Raw genomic sequence first — 20,556 nt, forward strand, 5'->3', positions numbered from 1 at the left:
CTTCTGCTATCCCACACACCGTTCATGATGAGTCTATTTCTACCAGGGTCATTTAATCCTTATCTGGAACGAATTTAACAAACTAGAGTAGAACAATGCGTTCATCAACACTATGTTTGCCAAATGCCTAGTTTATTGTTTGAGCGTTTGGCAAAACTTTGATTCAATTTGAATTCCTAGAGATATATTGGCCAAAAGTTGCACAACGAAACCATCTAGTGATAAGCAGAAAAGGGGCAAAAAATTTAAATTTGTGAAAAAAAATGAATGGCATCAATGTTCAGAGTGAAACATTCTCTATAGTATAGTAGTATATACCATATACTGATTGATATTGAGATATGGAGCTACAAGAAAACATAACATTAAAATGGACAAGAACCCCAAGAATTCGGGACAATCCTCTTGTTGTCCTAACGAGTATCCAGTGGACTTGAAAGACTCCTGGAAATCGGTTGGTGGAAAAGATGATACTTCCTTATGAAACCTCAGCTGCATGAAAAAGTGTTTGAGTTTGGTGAATAACTCTCTTTCTGGTTTTGTAACAAGATTTCATTTCAGTTTATGAATCTGGTGAACGGAAACTTATTGAAAATTATTGACCAATCTCTGTGATTGACAACTTCCCAAAAATTTTTGAACGTAGCATCAAAGAAGACCCATAACTTTTCTGAATAAAAACGATGTAATAACTGAAAAGCAATACGGGTTTCTGAGTAATTCAAACACAGAAAAAGTATTTCTTAACTTTCTGGAAAAAACGGTAAACACTCCGAATAGATCAGATAAATGTCTCGCTATCTTTCTTGACTTGGTCAAGGCGTTTGATACTATATCTCATGAAATTCCTTTGGAGAAGCTTTACAATTATGGAATCAGAGAACCTGTAAACGTTATTCTACTGAATTATCTATACAAGAGATCTCAAAAAGTGAAATTAGAAGAGTACTGTAGTAATCCTTCAGGAATATCAATAGGGGAACCACAAAGAACTGTGCTAGGCGCAATATTATTTCCTATTTATATAAATAGTATTGAATTCATAAAAAACTCCATATTATCTCGTATGCTGACGATACCTCTTTGATTTATTCTGCAAACTCTTGGGATGAGGTTATTGATGATGCAAATAATGGATTAGAGCAAGTTAAAAAAGGGCTAGACTAAAACCTACTTAACTAGAATGTAAAAAAACTGAATACGTGTAATTGACCGATAGTAAAGGAAAGTATTCATGTACATGGGAATAATTGCCAACATCGTTCAAAATGCAATTATCAGAAAATTGAGAAATGTAATATAATAAGTATTTAGTTGTTATGATAGACGGAAATTTGAGGTGAGAAAATCATGTTGTGTCTTTGACTGACAGACTCAGACAGTTAACTAGAAAAATGTATGAATTGAGAGAATTTCTGAATGATAAAACACTAAGAGTAATTTACTATTCATTAGCTGAATCCATATTACAGTTTTGTATAAAAGCATGGGGATGTTTATTTCTCAATAATTTAACAAAACTCCAGCCAATGCAAAACAAAATCCTGAAAATAGTACTCAAAAAACCAAAACTTCATTCAACTGCACAACTTTATGAGGAGTCGCAGATACTTGATATTAGAAGCTTGTATGCCTACTAATGCTTAGAATGGATGTTTCATAACCTAAATCGTTTCGGTCGCCCCATGGAAGTTGTAAATAATGACAGATCACAAAAAGAGCCACTCAAAAAGAAGCATTTTCTTTTTTGGGCAGAAACTGTATGATCTTCTACCTCATGAACTGAAGATTATAACAAACCTTCATAAGTACAAACAACAAACAAAACATTTCATTCTGAAAAATCCAAAAGAAATTTACAAAATAATAAATTAGTTGATGTATTCTCGGTATTTCCTAATTCTACGTTCCTGAAACTATATCATTCTTCAAAAAGGTCTAACTCTCACTTCAATTGAATAATATACTGATTAGTTTCACTTTCATTACTGCACAATTACAATGTTTCTGGAGGGTAGCAGACAAGCTCGACAATGTTTAGGTGCAGTCTCTTCATCCAACAGAAACTTTATAATAATCATGGATATGTATCTTCATCTGCACACTTCAATCTGAATAAATTGAACATTGAAAAAAAATTGAATATTGGGAAATGCAAAACCAAAAAATCATATTATTTACCCTTCAAAAATACTTATCAAAATACAGACTCGCGTATTTCCACAAACTTATTCATCATATGACAGCAAATGCTATACTCAGTGTCATTATATGTTGAAATATTAGGTATCAAAAAATAGTTGAATGTGTTCTGGGTAATATGTATCGATCTTGAGAACGTAATGCACAACCACAAAATCAATTAACATTCAACTCATCCACCAAATTATCAATACCGAATCAATTTTCATGTGATTCATGTTTCATTGAAATTCATACAATAAAAAACCTTGTGGTGATTCCTGAGATGAATAATATCCAGGTAACCTGTCAAATAATTTTGGGTCATTGTTACTTCACAGGAAAACAATCAAGTGGGTATATATTGTGTGCACTACCACTGAGTGTTATAGTTATCCAGTTCTTCCGTTGAGAACCACAATCGAGATGTTCAAAGTTATTAGTTTTGTTGTTGCTGTTGCTGTCGTTTCTGCAGAATTGCCGTCATGGTCTTACAACAGTTTTGGGAGCGGTCCATATCCACCATCTGGATGGAGGCCTGCAGGACCTGAATTCCGATTGCCAGAGCCCCATGCTTCTTATGGACCTCCACCACAGGAGTATCTCGCACCTCCAACACAAGAATACGGTCCTCCACCTCAAGAGTATGGTCCTCCACCTCAAGAATATGGTCCACCCTCTCAGGAGTACGGACCACCTTCATCTGGAGAGCCTACTACGACTGAAGCTGACGTAACTACAACGGAGCAGGCCACCACAACTGAAGCCTCCACTGAAGCTACCACCGAAACTGCTACTGAAGTCACCACCGAAGCTGAAAGCGCAAACTCTTTGGATGGGGAGGAGCAGTATCAGAAACTCACTCAACCTGCAGAGGAAAAGGGGGTGTATTTCATTTATCACCCAAGTGGGCTTCTGCAGAGGATAATTTACACCACTAACGATGACAGACGGAACATGGCTTATACTGCCAGCTTCAAATATGAGAATGTAGAGCCGATAACCGGCCCTGTTTATACTTACGACCCTAACACTTTTGCTTTCCAGAGGGTGAACTGATTTTGTTTTTCTTTCAATAAATATTGAGTAGTGAAATTCTCCGTTGGCATTTATTTTCAATAAGATATATATTTGGTTGGATAGTGTTATATCAGAATCTTGTTCGTTCAAAGATATTCAATATTTTTTCAAAAAGAAGTAAGGAAGCTTAGGAAGCATATAAAGTAAACAACGAGACGTTTACTCATGAGGTCAGTAAACAGATAGTGGGTTTCAGCTTTGTCACAAATAACCCTTAGAATTCATTGCTGAGTTCAATTGAGTTTATGAATGAGGTCCGTTCAACTGTCTCTGTAAACTCAGCGTCAGAAAGGATTTTTGAGTTTACTCTGTCTATAAAAGTCCCACGAGTAGCTAGGGAAAGAAGGTCAATCACGGCAGAGCCCCGCATTACCGTGACAAGGCGATGCTACGACGAGAGGGCGCCCGGTTCCGTAGAGACAGTTGAATGGAGTGATTTCTTATAATGAAAGGATGAAAAGTATGTCACGAATGAACCAGTGTCAAAATCTAGTATCAAAAGAAGTGCACTTATAGTAACTGTCTCTACAAATGAACATTCATCAATGCAAATATGAATAACAATAACTCCCCCCCCCTACTTTCCAATCTCAAAATCATATTGGCTTGCCGCACAAAGGCAGAAACCTTGGCCTGATGCTTAGGGTATATGATTCTCGAACCCAATGATCACTTACACCATTGTGTGAGGAGTGATCATTGGTTGATAATGCTGGTGCACCCTCTCGATAGTGTCGGAGCTCCGGACACAGGCTTGACCACCTAATCTTTTGGCAAAATATGATAATAATGATTCGTAAACCGAATAATCACCTTCTCTGCCGTGTAGCGGGTGTTCATGTTTTGATGATGCTGACGCGCCACAAAAATGTATCGAAGCTTCGGGGACAAGGCCCGACTAGCTCAACCTTCGGCTAGAAAAATATGATGAAAATAATAATGATTATGAAAACTATAATGATAATTTGAGGATTCTTCAGGAACATACACGTTTATAGAGAGAATAAAATAGAATAACAAATAGTATTGCTCGAGTAACTGGTAAATGGAATGAGATGAAAATTCAATGTGTAGGTGAAGTGAAAAAAATATCATTGTTTTGGCAATGGTTCGATATACATAACGGAAAAAAAGGTTTCTAATTATTGGGAACTATTCGTGAGTTTCCGTGAATAACACGGAGAAAGAGCAAATATATTAATAACAATTGAGAAAATTTTAAATTCAATTTTGATGTGATCTATTTTTTCAAATGGTCAGTGTTTGGTCTCTGGACCAGCTGAAAGAAATGAAACTATGTCAAAACACATTCAACACTTTTATATTGGAAAAGAAAAAACTGTTAGTGTTTTTGGAGCAATTTCATCATTACGCCACTTTACTTTCAATCAGCTTTCTCGAATTCCTTCTTGAATCTAGAAACTTGTTACCATGTTTGTGGATCTAGACATTGATTCAACAATTTACAACTTGGTGACTTTTTTGACCAGTTGGTATATACTGTAATATTCAAATAATGATAATAATTATGCTGTGTGTGCTGTTTGAAAATTATTTACTGTCTTTGTATACGTTACTGTCTGCGGCAATACAAGAGTAGGTATATTATGATGAAACTATTTGCTGAAAAATGCACCTTTTCCTTGAAATTGGATCTGAAAGACAGTAAATAGTTGTTTAATTCATTGGCATTGGGGATATTTTTGAGGTTTTCTGAAAATTTATATATTTGAATGAACTCAGTGTTTGACGTGAAGAAGAGAAATAATTAGTTCCAAAAATATGGACATGCATAGACTTCTTCAAATGAAACGATTTTACATTTCCAAAAGTTTCTTTTTAGAGCAATCGTAATTTTTGTTGTGAAACCTATATTCCAAAATGGCTACTCATAGTATTTCAACTCTGTTTATGATGATGAATCATTATCATATCGTGGATGAAAAATCTACACACAATATACAGACTGAATTTTTTTGGTGATATTGCTGAGTGTTTCATATGCGTTGTGGATTCGAAAAATAACTATGAATCCATCACTTGGAATATTCTCGAAAAAAATTCTGACCTGTGCCGTTCGAAAGTCTGGTTGAAGTGAATTACTTTTATCGCAAGATACCTTTGATCCAGTGTTCAATAAATGAATTTATCATAGAATTGAAAAATAATTATTGATAGGCTGAATCAAATGAATCAAGTGATATTCTGTCTCATTACAAAAGTTTGGTTAGATTTCTGAAGTGAACTATATTATTTGTCGCAAAACATTTTTTATCAAGTGTTTGATGACCAAATTCATTTCGCTTTCGCTATTGAATGTTTTTTTATGTTAACGTCATGATTGCTGATGATTGTTTTCATCAGTATGAGATATAACGAACATACCAACTACCTCAAAATATACTGACTGCAATAACATTTTTGTCTAACACGTCATCCTATTGAATAAGAATACATCGGTGTTCAATAAATTGTATGGATAATACATAAAAATTTATTTCTTTACCATTCAAATCAATAACGAATAATATTTTGATGAAAGTAACAAAAATATCACAATTCAGCAGGCATTTCATCTACGTTCAAACTCTTCTGAACACAAAAGTTTTAGGATCATAAGTATAAATAGGTTCTCTAATTGGTTCTACATTTTTATATTTGAGACTGGCCATGAAAGCCATATTTGCAACGTCATCTTTGGTTGAGTAGGTAACTTTCTGAAGAAGACCACTTGGATGATAAATATAGTATTCTCCGTTTTTTTTATTGCCCTCTGTTGATTTCTGACTGGTAGGGCTTTTATCAGTGACTTCTTCTCTGGCTTCCTTTGCGTCTAGACCCTTCATCGTCGTTGGAGTTTCTCTTTCTTCCTTGCCGACTTCTACGTCTCTGTTGTTAGGAGTTACTAATTTAGTTGGATTATAGAGGAATACACCAGCTGGTTCGAGTGGATTTTGCTGAAGCCTGATCAATTTTCCCAAAGGTACTTGACTTGGTTTAACCAATTCTGTCTTTCGATTGTTCGACTCATTTTTTCTATAATTTTTGGATGGTATGTTGGTTCCATCTTGCCTTTTGGAGGTGTCTTCTTCGGTTTCTGATTGTCTAGGAAATGATACTACAACTCCAGGTTGAGCAGACGGTATTTGTTGTACTCTCAACAGTGTTCTAGGTGGAAACGAATTGGGTGCTGCAATACTCTGATTCTCCAGTGGTTTCTGATTTGCGATTTTGGAATTTTCATCGAGTGAATCTCTGTCTTCTAATTTTTGAACAATACCATTTGGATAGGCTGGAAATTCAACTGCACCTTGAGTAAATCGGGGCACGGTTTCAATGGAGTCGTAAAGAAAACTTCTGGGCTGCCCAGGCAGATTTTGTAACTTCAGAGTGGTTCCAGGATTGCTTGGAATTCCTTGGAAGTTACTTCTAAGGTCCAGAGTCTCAGGTTGATTTGGGTTGTAGAGAATCCCGCCTGGTTGAGTATAAAGGTTCTGCTGCAACCTCAAGAGAGCACCAGATGCTAGCTGGTTTGGTGTCACTAACAACCTCGGCACTTGATTTTGAGTTTGAATCAGTGTTTCGCAGGAAACTGCAACTATCAAAAAGCTAACACACGCGTATGCCAACATTTTCTGCGACTTCTTCTGATTCACTGACTGTATGGAGAATCCGCATTGTTTATATACCGCGTTTACTAATTTGCTTACAATGTGAGCACTATTGTTTCGATGAATTACAAATTGCAATGACCTGGTACGAGTATCTGTGATTATTACAAATTTAATTCAAAACAAGGGCTATAGTACAAGGTTGGTGCGTTGGTATTGAATAATATCGCGAATGCGTCGTGTATAATCAATGAAGCACATTTTTGTTCAGTTTCTTGATTGAATTCCATACTGTCACGTTGCGTTTGGGCATTAATTAATTCGAAGTGCCATTTGGATTAGTAATTAGCTTATTATAGATAGAATGATTGATGAAATCTAGCATGAATAATCAGTGTTCGAGAATTTTGTTACTTTACTTAAATTGGGTTAGAGGGTTTTTGGATATTATGCGAATAATAATCAGATTTTTTTGCCTACACATTGAAAAAATCAAAAGAAGAAATTAAATATCTATACTCAGCTTTATTCAGTGGTGAACGTTTCGGAAAATGATTTTTTTCGGTTTTCAAAACGGAAATAGACAATATAAGTTCGGAAAAATGTGAAGAAATAAAAGATTTCGGCATGACGTTTGATACTTAGCCTAATTTTCTCTTTCATATTCATAAAATATCGCATCAGACGCTACAGGTGATTTGAAATTCATAACCAGAAATTGTAAAGCATTTTTCAAAAATGCTAGTTCTGAAATCTCTTCATTATAGTATTGTTGGATCATACCATGAATATTGTATGGAATCAATGCTATAATACACACAATAGTATGCCTAAAAACATTCAGAGAACATTTTTAAAAATTTTAGCTTTCCATAGTGATGGTAGAAGTTTGGATCAGAATAATTAACTGAATTGATTCTACTGATTAGGTTATGTTAGGTTAGATCCAAAGTGAGTGGGTCTATTCGACTCTCCACCGCAACTCGCAAGGATTTATTGTGGCTCACACCTATTCACAGTCGATCAAATAAACCCAGCTTTTGACGAAGCCGATTAGTTTTTATGGTGAGTGGTCTTTCAGTTCAGATGGTGAGAGTACGGCTCTGACGAACTCTCAAAACCTGATTCGGTCTCCAGCGGGGCAGGAACAAAGTATAAGCACTGCTGTTTCATCGTTAATGAGGTAGTCGGATAGTCAAGGTGCAAGATTCCCACTTTGATACCCGCGACAACTTTTCCATATGAGGGTTTTTGAACGTCAGCTACACCTGACGATGCCTTAGATTCAACCGTGCAGGGCTTTTTCCCTTCTGGTTTTGGTGAATCATCACTTGGGCGCAAACATTCGCTAACCTGCTCATGGGAGGTTTGTTCCTCCACCTGAGACAGATTCTGCGTACGCCGCTCAAGAATTTGGTACAAGGCGCTTTCATAAGGTACCCCGCTCTTGAGAAGACGACTCAGTTGTTTCCGGGCTGCACCACCAAACCATTTTTTTAGGTTCAGTTATTGGATCAGGAGTTGGAGAATTGAGAAGGCTCTCACTCCTGATCTGAATTTGAAGGGAGGTCAGAGTCGTAAATTCGACATCCATCTCCTCTGTAGACTCACAACTGATCTAAATTCACAAGGAGGTCAGTTGGAGTCATAAACTTGATATCCATCTCCTCTGTAGACTCAACGTCAGAAAGAATCTTTAAGTTTACTCTGTCCATAAAAGTTCCCACGAGTAGCTAGGGAAAAAAAATCAATCACGGCAGAGCTCCGCGTTACCGTGACAAGGCGATGCTACGACGAGAGGGTGTCTGGTATCTTGAAGGTTCTGTTGAGACAGCTGATAGGCTCAGTGTCATTCATCCTCTTGGCACGGATACACACACTTTAGTATTTAGCCATCGTTAGGATGCCTATCAGTTAGTGAATAACAGAATCACAAGTGATTCTGTTATTCCCGTATCCAGCGGGGCTACGTGGAAGCAGGCATCCGATTGCCGGTTTGCTCAACCCCCACATCCCAAGCCAATGCACTCACGAAAACAGCAGGCATAGTGGTTCAGGCAGTGAAAGATGAACAAGAACAGACAACCCGCCTTCTACTGAATATCGCGATAAATTATTAATGTAAGTGAAGAACAAAAGAAGTCCTAAATTAGAACCTTGGGGCATTTCGAAACTGGGAGTATATGAAGCATATTCAAAGTCTTCATACTCTACATACTGTTTTCTATCATGTAGGTTATTTGAAATGAGATTTTCCAACCGTGCTGAAAAACCAAATTCTGATAGACTCTCGAGAAAAATGAAGTAATATATCAGTAATAAGCGACAGACTGTGGCTGATCATCATTTTGAGGTTCATCTCAAACTTCACTGTTCGAAAACTCTTTCATTCGTTCCTGAGAACGTTTTACCAAATGGATTTGATCTTCAGCGTTTCAAATCCAATTTGAATCGCTACTTTTGTACAGACACCGCTCTTAGAGTGCCTCAGGGATTTTACTGTAGTGCTTGTGTTTTTTCCTTAGTGAAACAGTTGTTACGACCAATCACTTGATAATGATGGAATACAACTGGCCGATACTTGATGAAAATCTATATTTACAAAAAAAAAACTAATCAATACAGTTTATAGTATGATTTTCACTATAAATTATAGCAAAATTATAGTGAAATTATAGTGAAAATTTTTTGCCAAAAAAATTATCCTATCAAATTTGTCTATTTCTAGTCATGTGTGTCGAAATAACCAATGAAACCATCATTACACTGATAACTACCCATGGATAGTTTTCACGGGTAGTTATCACTTATGTCATGACATTGCTAAGCAACCAACATAATAAAGTTGTTTGACATTTCAGTAATTCAATTTATTTCGAAAATGTCACTTCCTCGCTTTGGTGTTCAAAATGATGCGGCAATTGACAAGTTCGAATTGCAAAAAATTTTCTCACCGAATATCCCTCGAACATTGATAAATAACTCATAATTTTATCACAACTTCCTCAAGCACGTTATTTTAGGTAACATCCCTCCGCCTTCGGCGTCGAGATGTTACCAAATAACGTGCTTTCGAAAACTGTGATAAAATTATTTCGTTAGTTATCAATGTCCTTGGGATATTATAGCTGAAAATTATACAATGAACTGTATTGATTAGTTTTTTTTACTTGATAATGGTTTGATGTAAATTCTACAAATGAAAATGACAAATGAAAATCTTGGTAAAAATTAGATGAGCTATTTTTTCTTTCTATTCACCTTTTATTAAACTATCTTACTTTAAATATCCTATATAAACATGTATACCGATAACGAATATTAGGATTCCGGTAGATTCAGTTCTCTTTCTCTCTCATCTGAAACATCCTTTGTGATGTTACCGGCTTTTTCAAGTTCATCGATTCATGAATCCAATACACCGCTTTTTAATAACTGATTATTTATTCATCGAACGCTTCGGCCTTTACGCTCCTACACATATCACCGATAAAGTCATGTCTAATAAAAAGCCCGGCATATTCAATGACAACACGGACCTTTTTGGTAATTGGATATTAAATTCTGCCCCTATAAATAGTTACCGGGTACATCCACCACACTATAGCGATAGATCCCATCGAGAATCGATATGTTTTTATTGAAAGTGAGTCTGCTAGTTACCTGCGTGGTAGCTGGAAGAGAACACGCCACAGATATTGAAATACAACAAGTCGAAGTTTTTGAAGTGCCATGGCAAGAAGAGCCCTCTGAGCCACAACAGCCGCAGCAGCCACCACAGCCAGGATATGGACCACCTCAACAGGAGTACGGGCCTCCCAAGCCGGAGTATGGACCACCTCAGCCAGAATATGGTCCACCTCAACATGAGTATGGTCCACCTCAGCAGGAATATGGTCCACCCCAGCCGGAGTATGGGCCTCCCAAGCCGGAGTATGGACCACCTCAGCAGGAATATGGACCACCTCCTGTGTACGGACCTCCTGCAGAGGAAGCTACCACAACAGAATCTGGAACCACAACAACAGACTTACCAACAACTACAGACTATCCTGTCAATGGAACCAGCAGGAGATTCGAGAAACTTCAGAAAGAGGATGGCCTGTCTCAGAGAGGTGTGTACTACATCTATCATCCTGAAGGATTATTACAAAGGGTGGTTTATTCTACCAAAGACGATGTGAGGAGGATGGAGTATAGCGCGAAATTGAAGTACGAGAATGTTGAGCCTGTTCGAGGACCTATCTACAGCTATGATCCCAGGAGCTTTGAATTCCAGAGGATTGCAAAGTGAGGGAGAATATTTGTTGACCAGAAATATGTTTATTTTTCAAAATGATTTATTGATTATATATTATTAACAACACACTTTGATTATAATTGACGTTTGACCATAGTCAAAAAAACATGAGTTTGCATAGATTATATCTGGTGTGATCACACTATATTTCAGTTTTTCATCCACAGAGGTGCTGAGAACAACTCAAGTGATGCAGATTGACAATGCCAAGTTAGCACTTCCACTTTCAATGTTGTTTACATTTATTTGGGCATGACTTGATGCCAGGCGAAATATTTTTTTCATATCATGGTCAATATTTCAAACATCTGATCGAACCACATATATCGATTCTTGCATGATATATCAATATTTGTACAGAGTTGTGTAAATCTCATTTCTCGCGTCGAGAGTTTTTGACAAAACAAAAGTGAATCGGTAAAACACTTTTAGTGACTTTCTATATGTTGCGGGTCATATTTCAGAATGCAAAAAAGTTAATGCTCACAAGATGAAAATAGTCAAACAAGGTAGGAAATATCATATAAAATTGATGAAAAATAGATCTTCTCGATATGAATATTTTCAATAAAATTTGAAAATCTTAAAATGTAACATTTTCCATCAAATTGGGGAAGATGTTTTCAAATACCAACCGATTTAAATATTTTTGGTCCTAATTTATACAATTGTGTTGACAGATCTCTATACAATTTTATATTTTCTTTATGGAAATAAAGTATCATCATTATTATTACATCATTTATTCAAGTTCATATTTAATTGATATGATACCATAAATGCATTTTAGATGCCCTGGCAGGAATAAAACATAGTAATGATGAGTGTAAGAAAATACAACCTGACTTTACTCTCGAAATTTCGACTTAAATTTCAAAATTACGACTTCGAACTGAAAATTCCGAAACTTAAGCTAATATTTCAGTTTGAAAGTCGTAATTTTGAGTTTGAAGTCAAAGTTTCAATAATGACGTGAAAGTTTCGATATGAAAGCCAAAATTTCAAGTTCAAAGTTGTAATTTCAAGATTTGACTTAGAATTTCGAGTTTTGAAGTTGCAATTTTCAACAAGGAAATGATAAAAATATATATCATGTTGAAAATTGCGACTCTTTTGCGCTTCGGCAAATCCGTAATATGAAATTTTTCATTGATATATTTGCGCAAATTTATTACTTCAAATATAATTCAATTAGCAATTAATGCGAAGCCTGGTCGGGAAACTTAGTGTGTTGGAAAACGGTCCGTGCAAAAATTAACAAAATTTTTAAATTTTGAAGATTTTTCGGTAATTCGATTATTAAATTCACCCATTCCTCTATTGAGGGAACTTTTTCGTACTTTGTAGTTTTTTTATTCATTCGACGTAGGAACTTGCTAAAGAAATTTAAAACTATTTTCTATTATTCAATCATACATTTGAATGATATTTATCGAACAGGCAATGAAACTAAATCATTTTCTGTTTTGGTACCACTATTTATTTGTAACTAACGTTATTGCAGTTTCGTCCTACAGGGACATATTCAAACTAATACAATGAACGAAACTGCGATAACGTTAGTTGCAAATACAAGTGGTATAGAGACATAAAAAGTTTTGATTGTCATTTTTCATAATGACATCCTACTACGTAGAAACTCAATTATGTTGTGAAGAATTTGTTTTGATACAAACCAAACAGACTGTTCAGCGATTAGTACCCATTTTTCACGAATGAAATCTCAAAATATTGGTGAATGATCGACACTTCTAATCTCTCACGAAGAATTCGGCAAAAAAAAATATATATTCACAGATTTTCATATTTTTCTTGAAATTTTTTCACCATCCTGACGCTAACGAATAAAAAAATTTCATGTATTGCGTCCAAACATGCTCTACTATCCAACAATATAACAGCAAGTGGTCCCAAGCTAAGATATTTTACAGTGAGGAACACTGGTACAGGAGGAAGTTCAAAGAAGCTGCATATAAGTTATCTAACTACCCATTCAGTCAAGCTAGCGTAGAGATACGCAACATATGGAAACCCACAATCAAGCGAAAAACGGTCAACTGCCGCTAAACTGGCATTTCCCGCAAAACCGGTGAGAAGAGACATGAAAGAGGGGATAAGTGGAAGCACTCAAATGACCCATAAATAGTTATCTCGAGGAAGAATAATGTAGTTATCACCCAAAAACGATTGTGGATATTAACAATCGAAACGTCGCGTTGTGAAGTAACTTGCCTTGAAATCTTTCAATTTTTATTTCATTTCAATTGTTCAATTGTCAATTTTTTGCTAATTCTCCATTTTATTGCAATTTCATTTTAGAGTTTTTTGCGTAACACAATTGTCATTTTCAGCTATTTATTTCAATTTTCAATTTTATATGTTCTTTCAGGGATTTCAAATCATATTATATTATCACTTTTGGGAAAGAAAGTTATTGGCTTTCTACTACTTCATCTCAATGCAAAAAATTGTGGGAATCTTCCAAAGAAAGGAAGAAAGTAATCAATTTTAAAAGAAGTAACTGTATACATATGTATACTGTATACATGCAAAGAAGTAACCTTCAGACATGAATCTGAATGAAAAAGCATTCCTTAAATAGCTACTTTTATGTAAACATTGAATTTTACGGAAAAAAATTCTTTGGAAACAAATACTTTCATCTGAACACTGAATTACACTTTTTTCTACTCAGTTTGTATTCTAAACATTCGTTATGAAAATACATCAGATATCATTCACAGGGTTTCTACACAATATACTAAATGAAAATGAAAATTTTACTTTCTATTCCAAAATTTAGTCAGTCCTAAAAAATAACCTTTTCAGATATATTATATCACATCAGACGTTGGAAGTCCAAACTAATGAAATCCATATTGCTTGTTTTCGAGATGAATCTTTTCTTTGTTAGATACGTAGTAGCAGCAGTAGAAAAAGACCTACAAACCACTGAAAAAATACAATACCAACTCAAATGAATGTGTAAATAATTTTGAATTTTTTTCTTGAATCCCTCTGAGTATTTTTCTGTTATGTACGAGCATCTATTCTTACTTGTCTATTCCTTTGAATTTTCGAAAAACATTGCAGTTTCAATCTATGATTGAAATGCTACCTCAAGTTGATCCTTGTTATAATCATTTTCTTCGATCAATATAAAAAATACCTATCAGAATCTATGTGATTTTGAAACTAATTAATACAGTTTATTGTATGATTTTCACTATAATTTGTCCACCCCGTATCAGCACCAAGTAGAAGCTTTCGGCAGTATGATCCACAGACTGATAAATGTGCCCTATTCTGAAGCGAATTTCAATAAAGAACTGAAAATAATAAAACAAATTGCCGTCAACAATGATTAAGATAGCAGTCTAATATATTCTTTATTATCATAAAAGTTATACAGCCAAGCTTTGAAGGAAGTTTACCCAATTCGAAGAGAAGAGGATAAAAGTTTTATAGAATCTTAACCTAGGCCAATCCACTACAGGTATTTCAGATTTTCTACACAACAGAGGTGAATATATTGCTTTCAAAACCAATAACAACTTAGGCATGCACATTAGGAATAACAAAGATAAAAGTTCAGTTTCAGAAAAATTGGGAGTGTATAAATTATCATGTGGGTCATTTCCGATATTTTATATAGGTCAAACTAGAAGAACGTTCAATCCCTGCAATAAGGAACACATAAGGTTTGAAATTTAATCTTTTGGAGAATATAGAAATAAACAAATTCAAAACTTTCAATATCTTATGAACGATCGAAAAATGTATCCGTATAGAAAATGAATTCATACCTATAGGCCTACTAGTAGGTAATATGTTAGATTATGAAATAGTTGTAATCCAGAAGTTACTTTTAGTATATGCTTGAGGAAGTTATTGTATAGCGAAACACGTGTCGCGGTTTTTGTAAAACCCTTCTAGTGAAAATCATACAATGAACTGTAATAATTAGTTTTAATACGGATTTTCATCAAGTATCGGCCAGTTCTATTCAGTAATGTGATTTCAGAAAGTCCACAAGTAGAATTGAATTCACTACCAAACATAAAATTAACCATAGTAAATTAACTGATACCCTGAGTGAAATTTTTCAAGGTACAAAACTCTGAAATAAAGTCTGTACATAACTTGTCTCTTCCAAATTAAACTTGATTAACTCTGTAGACGTTTCACTTGCAGACCAATTTCTTGTACACCCTAAGTAAATGTGAGGTCCCGCGAAATAGGAGCAAAACGACGTGTAAACTGCACACTTCAGCTTGATTTATATCGTGACGTCTCGCAATATTTCAGAGCCAGCTAGATAGGATTGTTCGGAGTGTATGTCCAACCAGATTAATTCGGACTGTATATCGAGGGTTTCGTTCACATTCAATGGATAGAACTGCATCATTTGAATGATGATATGATATTAGCAAGCATAATTTCAGATAAATTTCACAATTATCTTCTGACACAGAAATCTCTTTTACACATTTCAGAGAGCTCATACTCAGTTGACACGTTTTGAGAAGTATACTTGGTGCCAGTTTGAGCATTTATTTATCAATTGTCCTCACGCATACTCTAGAAATAGACAATATCCACCGTTTTTCAAAATGGAAAACCCCTCATTGATATCTCAGGAAGATAGATTGTTCGATGTTTCAAGGTTTATCGAAGAATGTAAACGTTCATGGCTAGATATACCTGTATGAAGGCTATTTTCCGGGTTTTTTGGCCGTGATCTGCAGGTTTTTATGCCTGACGTTTCGTCTACTGCTGCGGTAGACATTTTCAAAGGCGATGAAGTAACGGTCGCATTACCCGAGCTGGTGCTCTGGTTCTTGTTTCTGTTGTATTCAACGCATTAACTACTATTTCTTCACTTGGCGCTCTATTCATATAGTTCTTAATTGTATCACCTGTTCGTGTAACTTCAAGGACAGGTATTCAGCTTTTGCTAATATTCATTGCCTCTTTCTTTATTGAAATTATCCCCATGCTATATATTTTGATAGGAGGTTATATTTTTGTTTATATATATATATTTTTTTTTTCTTTGTATTTGTTCCTGTCAATAAAAGCAATTATTATTATTATTATTATTATTATATTCTTGGGTGGCAATTTTGGGTACTGTCGTTTAATAATAGTGTTTAATAAAAGCTTACTGTCCTTAGAGGTACACGAATACGAACAGGTACTACAATTAAGAACGATATAAATAAACCTCCCAGTACGGAAATAGTAGTTGGATACAACAGGACAGGAACAAGAGCACCAGCTTGAGTATTGCGACCGTTACCACATCGCCTTTGAAAATTTCTACCGCAGCAGTAGACGAAACCTGCTGACCACTACCAGAAAACCCAGAGAATAGCCTTTATACAGTTTTGAGTTTTATCAGCCGTGATCCGCAGGTTTTGATACCTGACGTTCGGTTTGTCGCAGCAGAAAGATAATTTATTATTTATCCATCTAATTATTTACGGATTCACCATTAGAAACAATGTACATTACATTCATAATAGTGATCTGCTATTTTAACAAGTTAAATATTATACATATCATGAGAAAACAATAATTCGTCTAACCTTATGTCACTAAGAGATTTTTTCAATACACAATAGTGTTCATGTGGGACAATGTGATCAAATTTCTCAAAACGCTATGCTGAATATGAAAGGTCCTTTAGACTAGGAAAAAATGATTCGACGTTTTCAAACCATTCTTTGGACTGCAACCACAAAATCCCGAATTCAAACGATACGGAAATTTCGCATTATGCAAGCAAGGGTTGGAAACTCAATTATTTGAAATCCTTGGAAATTCTTAAGCAGAAACATTGCGGATGTAACCTACTGAATGACCAAATCGACCTGGTCTAGTCGCCGGTTTTCAGATTAGCGTACCCACATTGTCACAGGTGAACAAAATTCAGGTACTCAATTGAGTTAAGGACTGTTTGTTATCACCAATGATCACTTATGGTGCAATTGCCTGGTGGCCGAAGGCTTTACATAAAACGGCCCAGGCGAAGCTGTCTGGCTTACAGAGACACTCTTGTCTGGCCATCAGTGGTGCCATCAGTACCACACCATCAGCGGCCATGGAGATCATTCTAGATCTATTTTCACTCCACATTTTTCTGGAGAGAGTGGCTAGATGGACTGCATATAGACGTGTGCACATTGCCGAATGTACAAATCAATTTAATTCAGAGTGCAACAGACTGTTGGTTGACACTGGAAGTCACATCATTTTGGAAATGACCTCTGAATTCATGTCTTCAACTGTCAACTACGAACTGCCTTATAAAGTACTGTTACCGAGTAGGGAGGGCTGGATCCTGCGGAAGAAGGAAATATTAAGAGCAGATAGTTGTTGGTTCACAGATGGATCAAAAACTCCCGGTTCTGGTGCAGGTGTTTTCAGTCGCAGACCCAGGACAGAGATAGGAACCTATGCAACTATATCTCAAGCGGAAATTTATGCTATTGAATTATGTGCGGAGAGATTGAAAGAATCCAACCTCATACACAAGTCAATAAAAATATTCTCGGACAGTCAAGTGGAGTTGGAAGCTCTTGGCTCCTACCGAGCAACGTCTAAATTGGTAGCAGATTGCCAAAACGACTCTTCTTCATAAAATGACTTAACAGATTGTCTCTGGTCTGGATTCCTGGCCATACTGGTCTGGAAGGCATCGAGGCTACTGACTCCTTTGCAAAGGAGGGTGCTGCAAGCAGCTTCATCGGACCAGAACCTGTCATTGGCATCGCTTTGGCTTTGCCAAACAAAGATTGAACACCTGGATGGCAAGAAGATTCATGGACATCTGGCAGAATCTTCCAGGATTGGCTCACTTCAAGACGTTTATTCACCTCTCGAAGTTCGATACCAAACAGTTATTGGACTACAGTAGGAATGAACTACAATGTCTAACAGGCCTTCTTACAGGTCAGTGTCATTTGAATTATCATATGCAGAGACTCGAACTGTTGAAAGACAGTGTGTGTCGCCTCTGTTCGAAAAATGATGAAGCATATACTTTGTGCCTGCCCAGAGCCGTACTCTTACCATCTAACCTGAAAGACCACTCACCATACAAACAAATCGGCTTCGTTAAGAAGCTGGTTTTTTTTTGGTCGAGTGTGAATAGGTGTGAGTCACGATAAACCCTTACGGGTTGCGGTAGAACGTCGAATAGATCCACTCACTATGGATCTAACCTAACCTAACCTAACCTAACCTATCACCTACATTGATGTAAAAATACATAAGGTTGATCATTTCAGTTTATTGAAACTGTAGTAACGTAAGTTACGAATACAAGTGTTATCTGAAGAATTGAATGTGAACGACAAACTCGCATCAGCAAAAGGAGTAATCAATTCTGCAGTTGCTCCAGAAACCTTTCGAATCCAACCACTGTTTGAATCCTTTTAGTGTAGTAATGAATATTACTAGTTCTATCCCAACACCGAATCGTAATTTTTAACAATTCGACACGTGTTTCAATCACCAAGTGATAATCTTCGAGAGGAAGATTAAAGAGTTCAATATTCCTCTTGGTGATTGAAACACGTCTCAAGGTGTTGAAAATAGCTGTTTGGTGTTGGGGAAGAACTCCAGTAATATTCTTTACTGCTATACAATCCACAGCTCAGAATCTACCTACATATATTGCTGATGACTTCACATCACATTGCAAACCAGTCCTTCCTCAATCATATCAAGTCGAGAGTAATCCTAATCAATTTGAAAATCCTTGTATATCCAAATCAACTGTAGATCTATGAAAGGAGGACAATATGTGATGAATCGATTTCTGATATTTCGAAGGTATTAGGCAGCATTTTCAAACATATTCCACCAATTCATTAATTAACCTCTTTCTCGAATCACTCCGTCCATTGATTAAAACCTCATGAGAATCCGTTCGGTAGTTCCTAACTTCATGATTTTCAGACGGACACGAAGTCAGATGAAATAGCGGGGCTCTTTGTTTCATAATAAATGCAGTGATTGTAATAATATTGATAATGGTTTTCATCTTATCTTTTATACTATGTATTTCATAAATTCGAAATAGAGTTTAGCGGGATAAACAGACGAAAAGAATCTCTTATTCATACAAAGCTGATTTCCTGAGAGTCCTGTTAGAAGAAAAGTAAACCCAAAGGACTTTCTCCGTAGTTTTATTCGTGATACGAAAGAGCATGTTTATTTATTGAATTTTTCGACTTTACCGACTGGATCCATTTTCCTCGTATGGGATGAGGTATGAACATCTCGTAAGATGATATTTATGTTATTACCAGAACAATATATGAAGATGCAAGTTGACTGTAACAGTACCTCAGTTCCATAGAGAAATCAGATTGGTCGAGTCTCAATAATTCTATAAGTATGTTGAAATGCAATTGAGAATACAAATAACGAATAACTCAAATATTATTGTATGAAAACTGAAAACAATAATAACAAATAGGTGATCAAAAAATCCGGATTTTCTTTTCCAGACAGAGGATTCACCATTCCAATGTGGGCGTTACTGACTATGGTTTGGTTCACCATCAAAATTCCATAGCGAAACCAGATGTTAGTATGTATAATAACAAGTCATGAATATTCTGTAGGAATAAATCTAATAACAGATACATCAGATGAATATGTGTCCACGATATCCTTTTTGTCATCGCAATTCTCTATTTATTGATCAGTTGTAATACGAGTAGATACATATGCTGCTACGAAGTTGATCGAAACAGATGCATCTGCAAAAAGAAGAAAAGAAACAGAAGAAGACAAAGAGATGAAATAGTGAAATTAGGAGAGGAATCCAAAGATTAGGAAATGAAGCATACGTTGAATTTAGCATCGAACACAAAGAGTGAAGAATACTGTGGAGTAATAGCGAGGATTATATATATGTAGGTTTGGAAGATATCTTCTTCCTCAGTTAAATGGGTATAGACAATACAGGAAAAAAAACTTCTAGCAAAAAATAACATTCTACATGAATGAAATACATATCATGAAATTATAAAACAACAACAAAAATCAATTGGCGCTCCAGGGAAACTTCATTGATTCCAGTGGCGCATTTGCTTTTTCAGCTGCAGGAAAACCCAAAAAAAACCTGCAGCTCCACATCATCTGAAGATGTAGTGCTGCATATCCCACCTTATGTGGGGTATGCTTCGTTTTCAAAAAACTCACCAGGTATTCAGAGATTTGGTTTGTCCAATACTGAAGATAATAGATCAGTAGGCCAAATTCACTTCTAAAAATTATGTATTCCAACTGAAATTGGATTTCATTCGTAACTAGCGACCCAGCCCAGCTCCGTACGGGTACAATGCTAATACTATATATATATAT

General features: G+C 35.8%; 3 protein-coding genes across 4 annotated transcripts in view; all 3 read left to right on the forward strand.

Annotated features, from left to right (window-relative positions):
* gogo (thrombospondin-1 like protein golden goal) overlaps window positions 1-20,556 on the forward strand; it is a 398,554-nt gene that overhangs the window by 167,395 nt on the left and 210,603 nt on the right. The window lies entirely within an intron of this gene.
* On the forward strand, window positions 2,554-3,271 carry LOC111514716 (uncharacterized). Its single transcript, XM_023170967.2, has one exon. It carries the CDS (start codon window positions 2,608-2,610, stop codon window positions 3,238-3,240), a length of 633 nt encoding a protein of 210 aa, XP_023026735.2. The 5' UTR covers window positions 2,554-2,607; the 3' UTR covers window positions 3,241-3,271.
* Window positions 10,451-11,237, forward strand: LOC111514727 (uncharacterized). Its single transcript, XM_023170978.2, has one exon. The coding sequence runs from the start codon at window positions 10,504-10,506 to the stop codon at window positions 11,164-11,166; it is 663 nt and encodes a 220-aa protein (XP_023026746.2). The 5' UTR covers window positions 10,451-10,503; the 3' UTR covers window positions 11,167-11,237.

The sequence above is a fragment of the Leptinotarsa decemlineata genome, unplaced genomic scaffold, assembly GCF_025532065.1.
Source record: "Leptinotarsa decemlineata unplaced genomic scaffold, Ldec_3_MD MMD2_tig00026361_RagTag_RagTag, whole genome shotgun sequence".
NCBI classification, from domain to species: domain Eukaryota; kingdom Metazoa; phylum Arthropoda; class Insecta; order Coleoptera; family Chrysomelidae; genus Leptinotarsa; species Leptinotarsa decemlineata.

Bases quoted from the DNA above. Each gene is read 5' to 3' on its own strand.
- LOC111514716 (XM_023170967.2), top strand. From the start codon at position 2,608: ATGTTCAAAGTTATTAGTTTTGTTGTTGCTGTTGCTGTCGTTTCTGCA.
- LOC111514727 (XM_023170978.2), top strand. From the start codon at position 10,504: ATGTTTTTATTGAAAGTGAGTCTGCTAGTTACCTGCGTGGTAGCTGGA.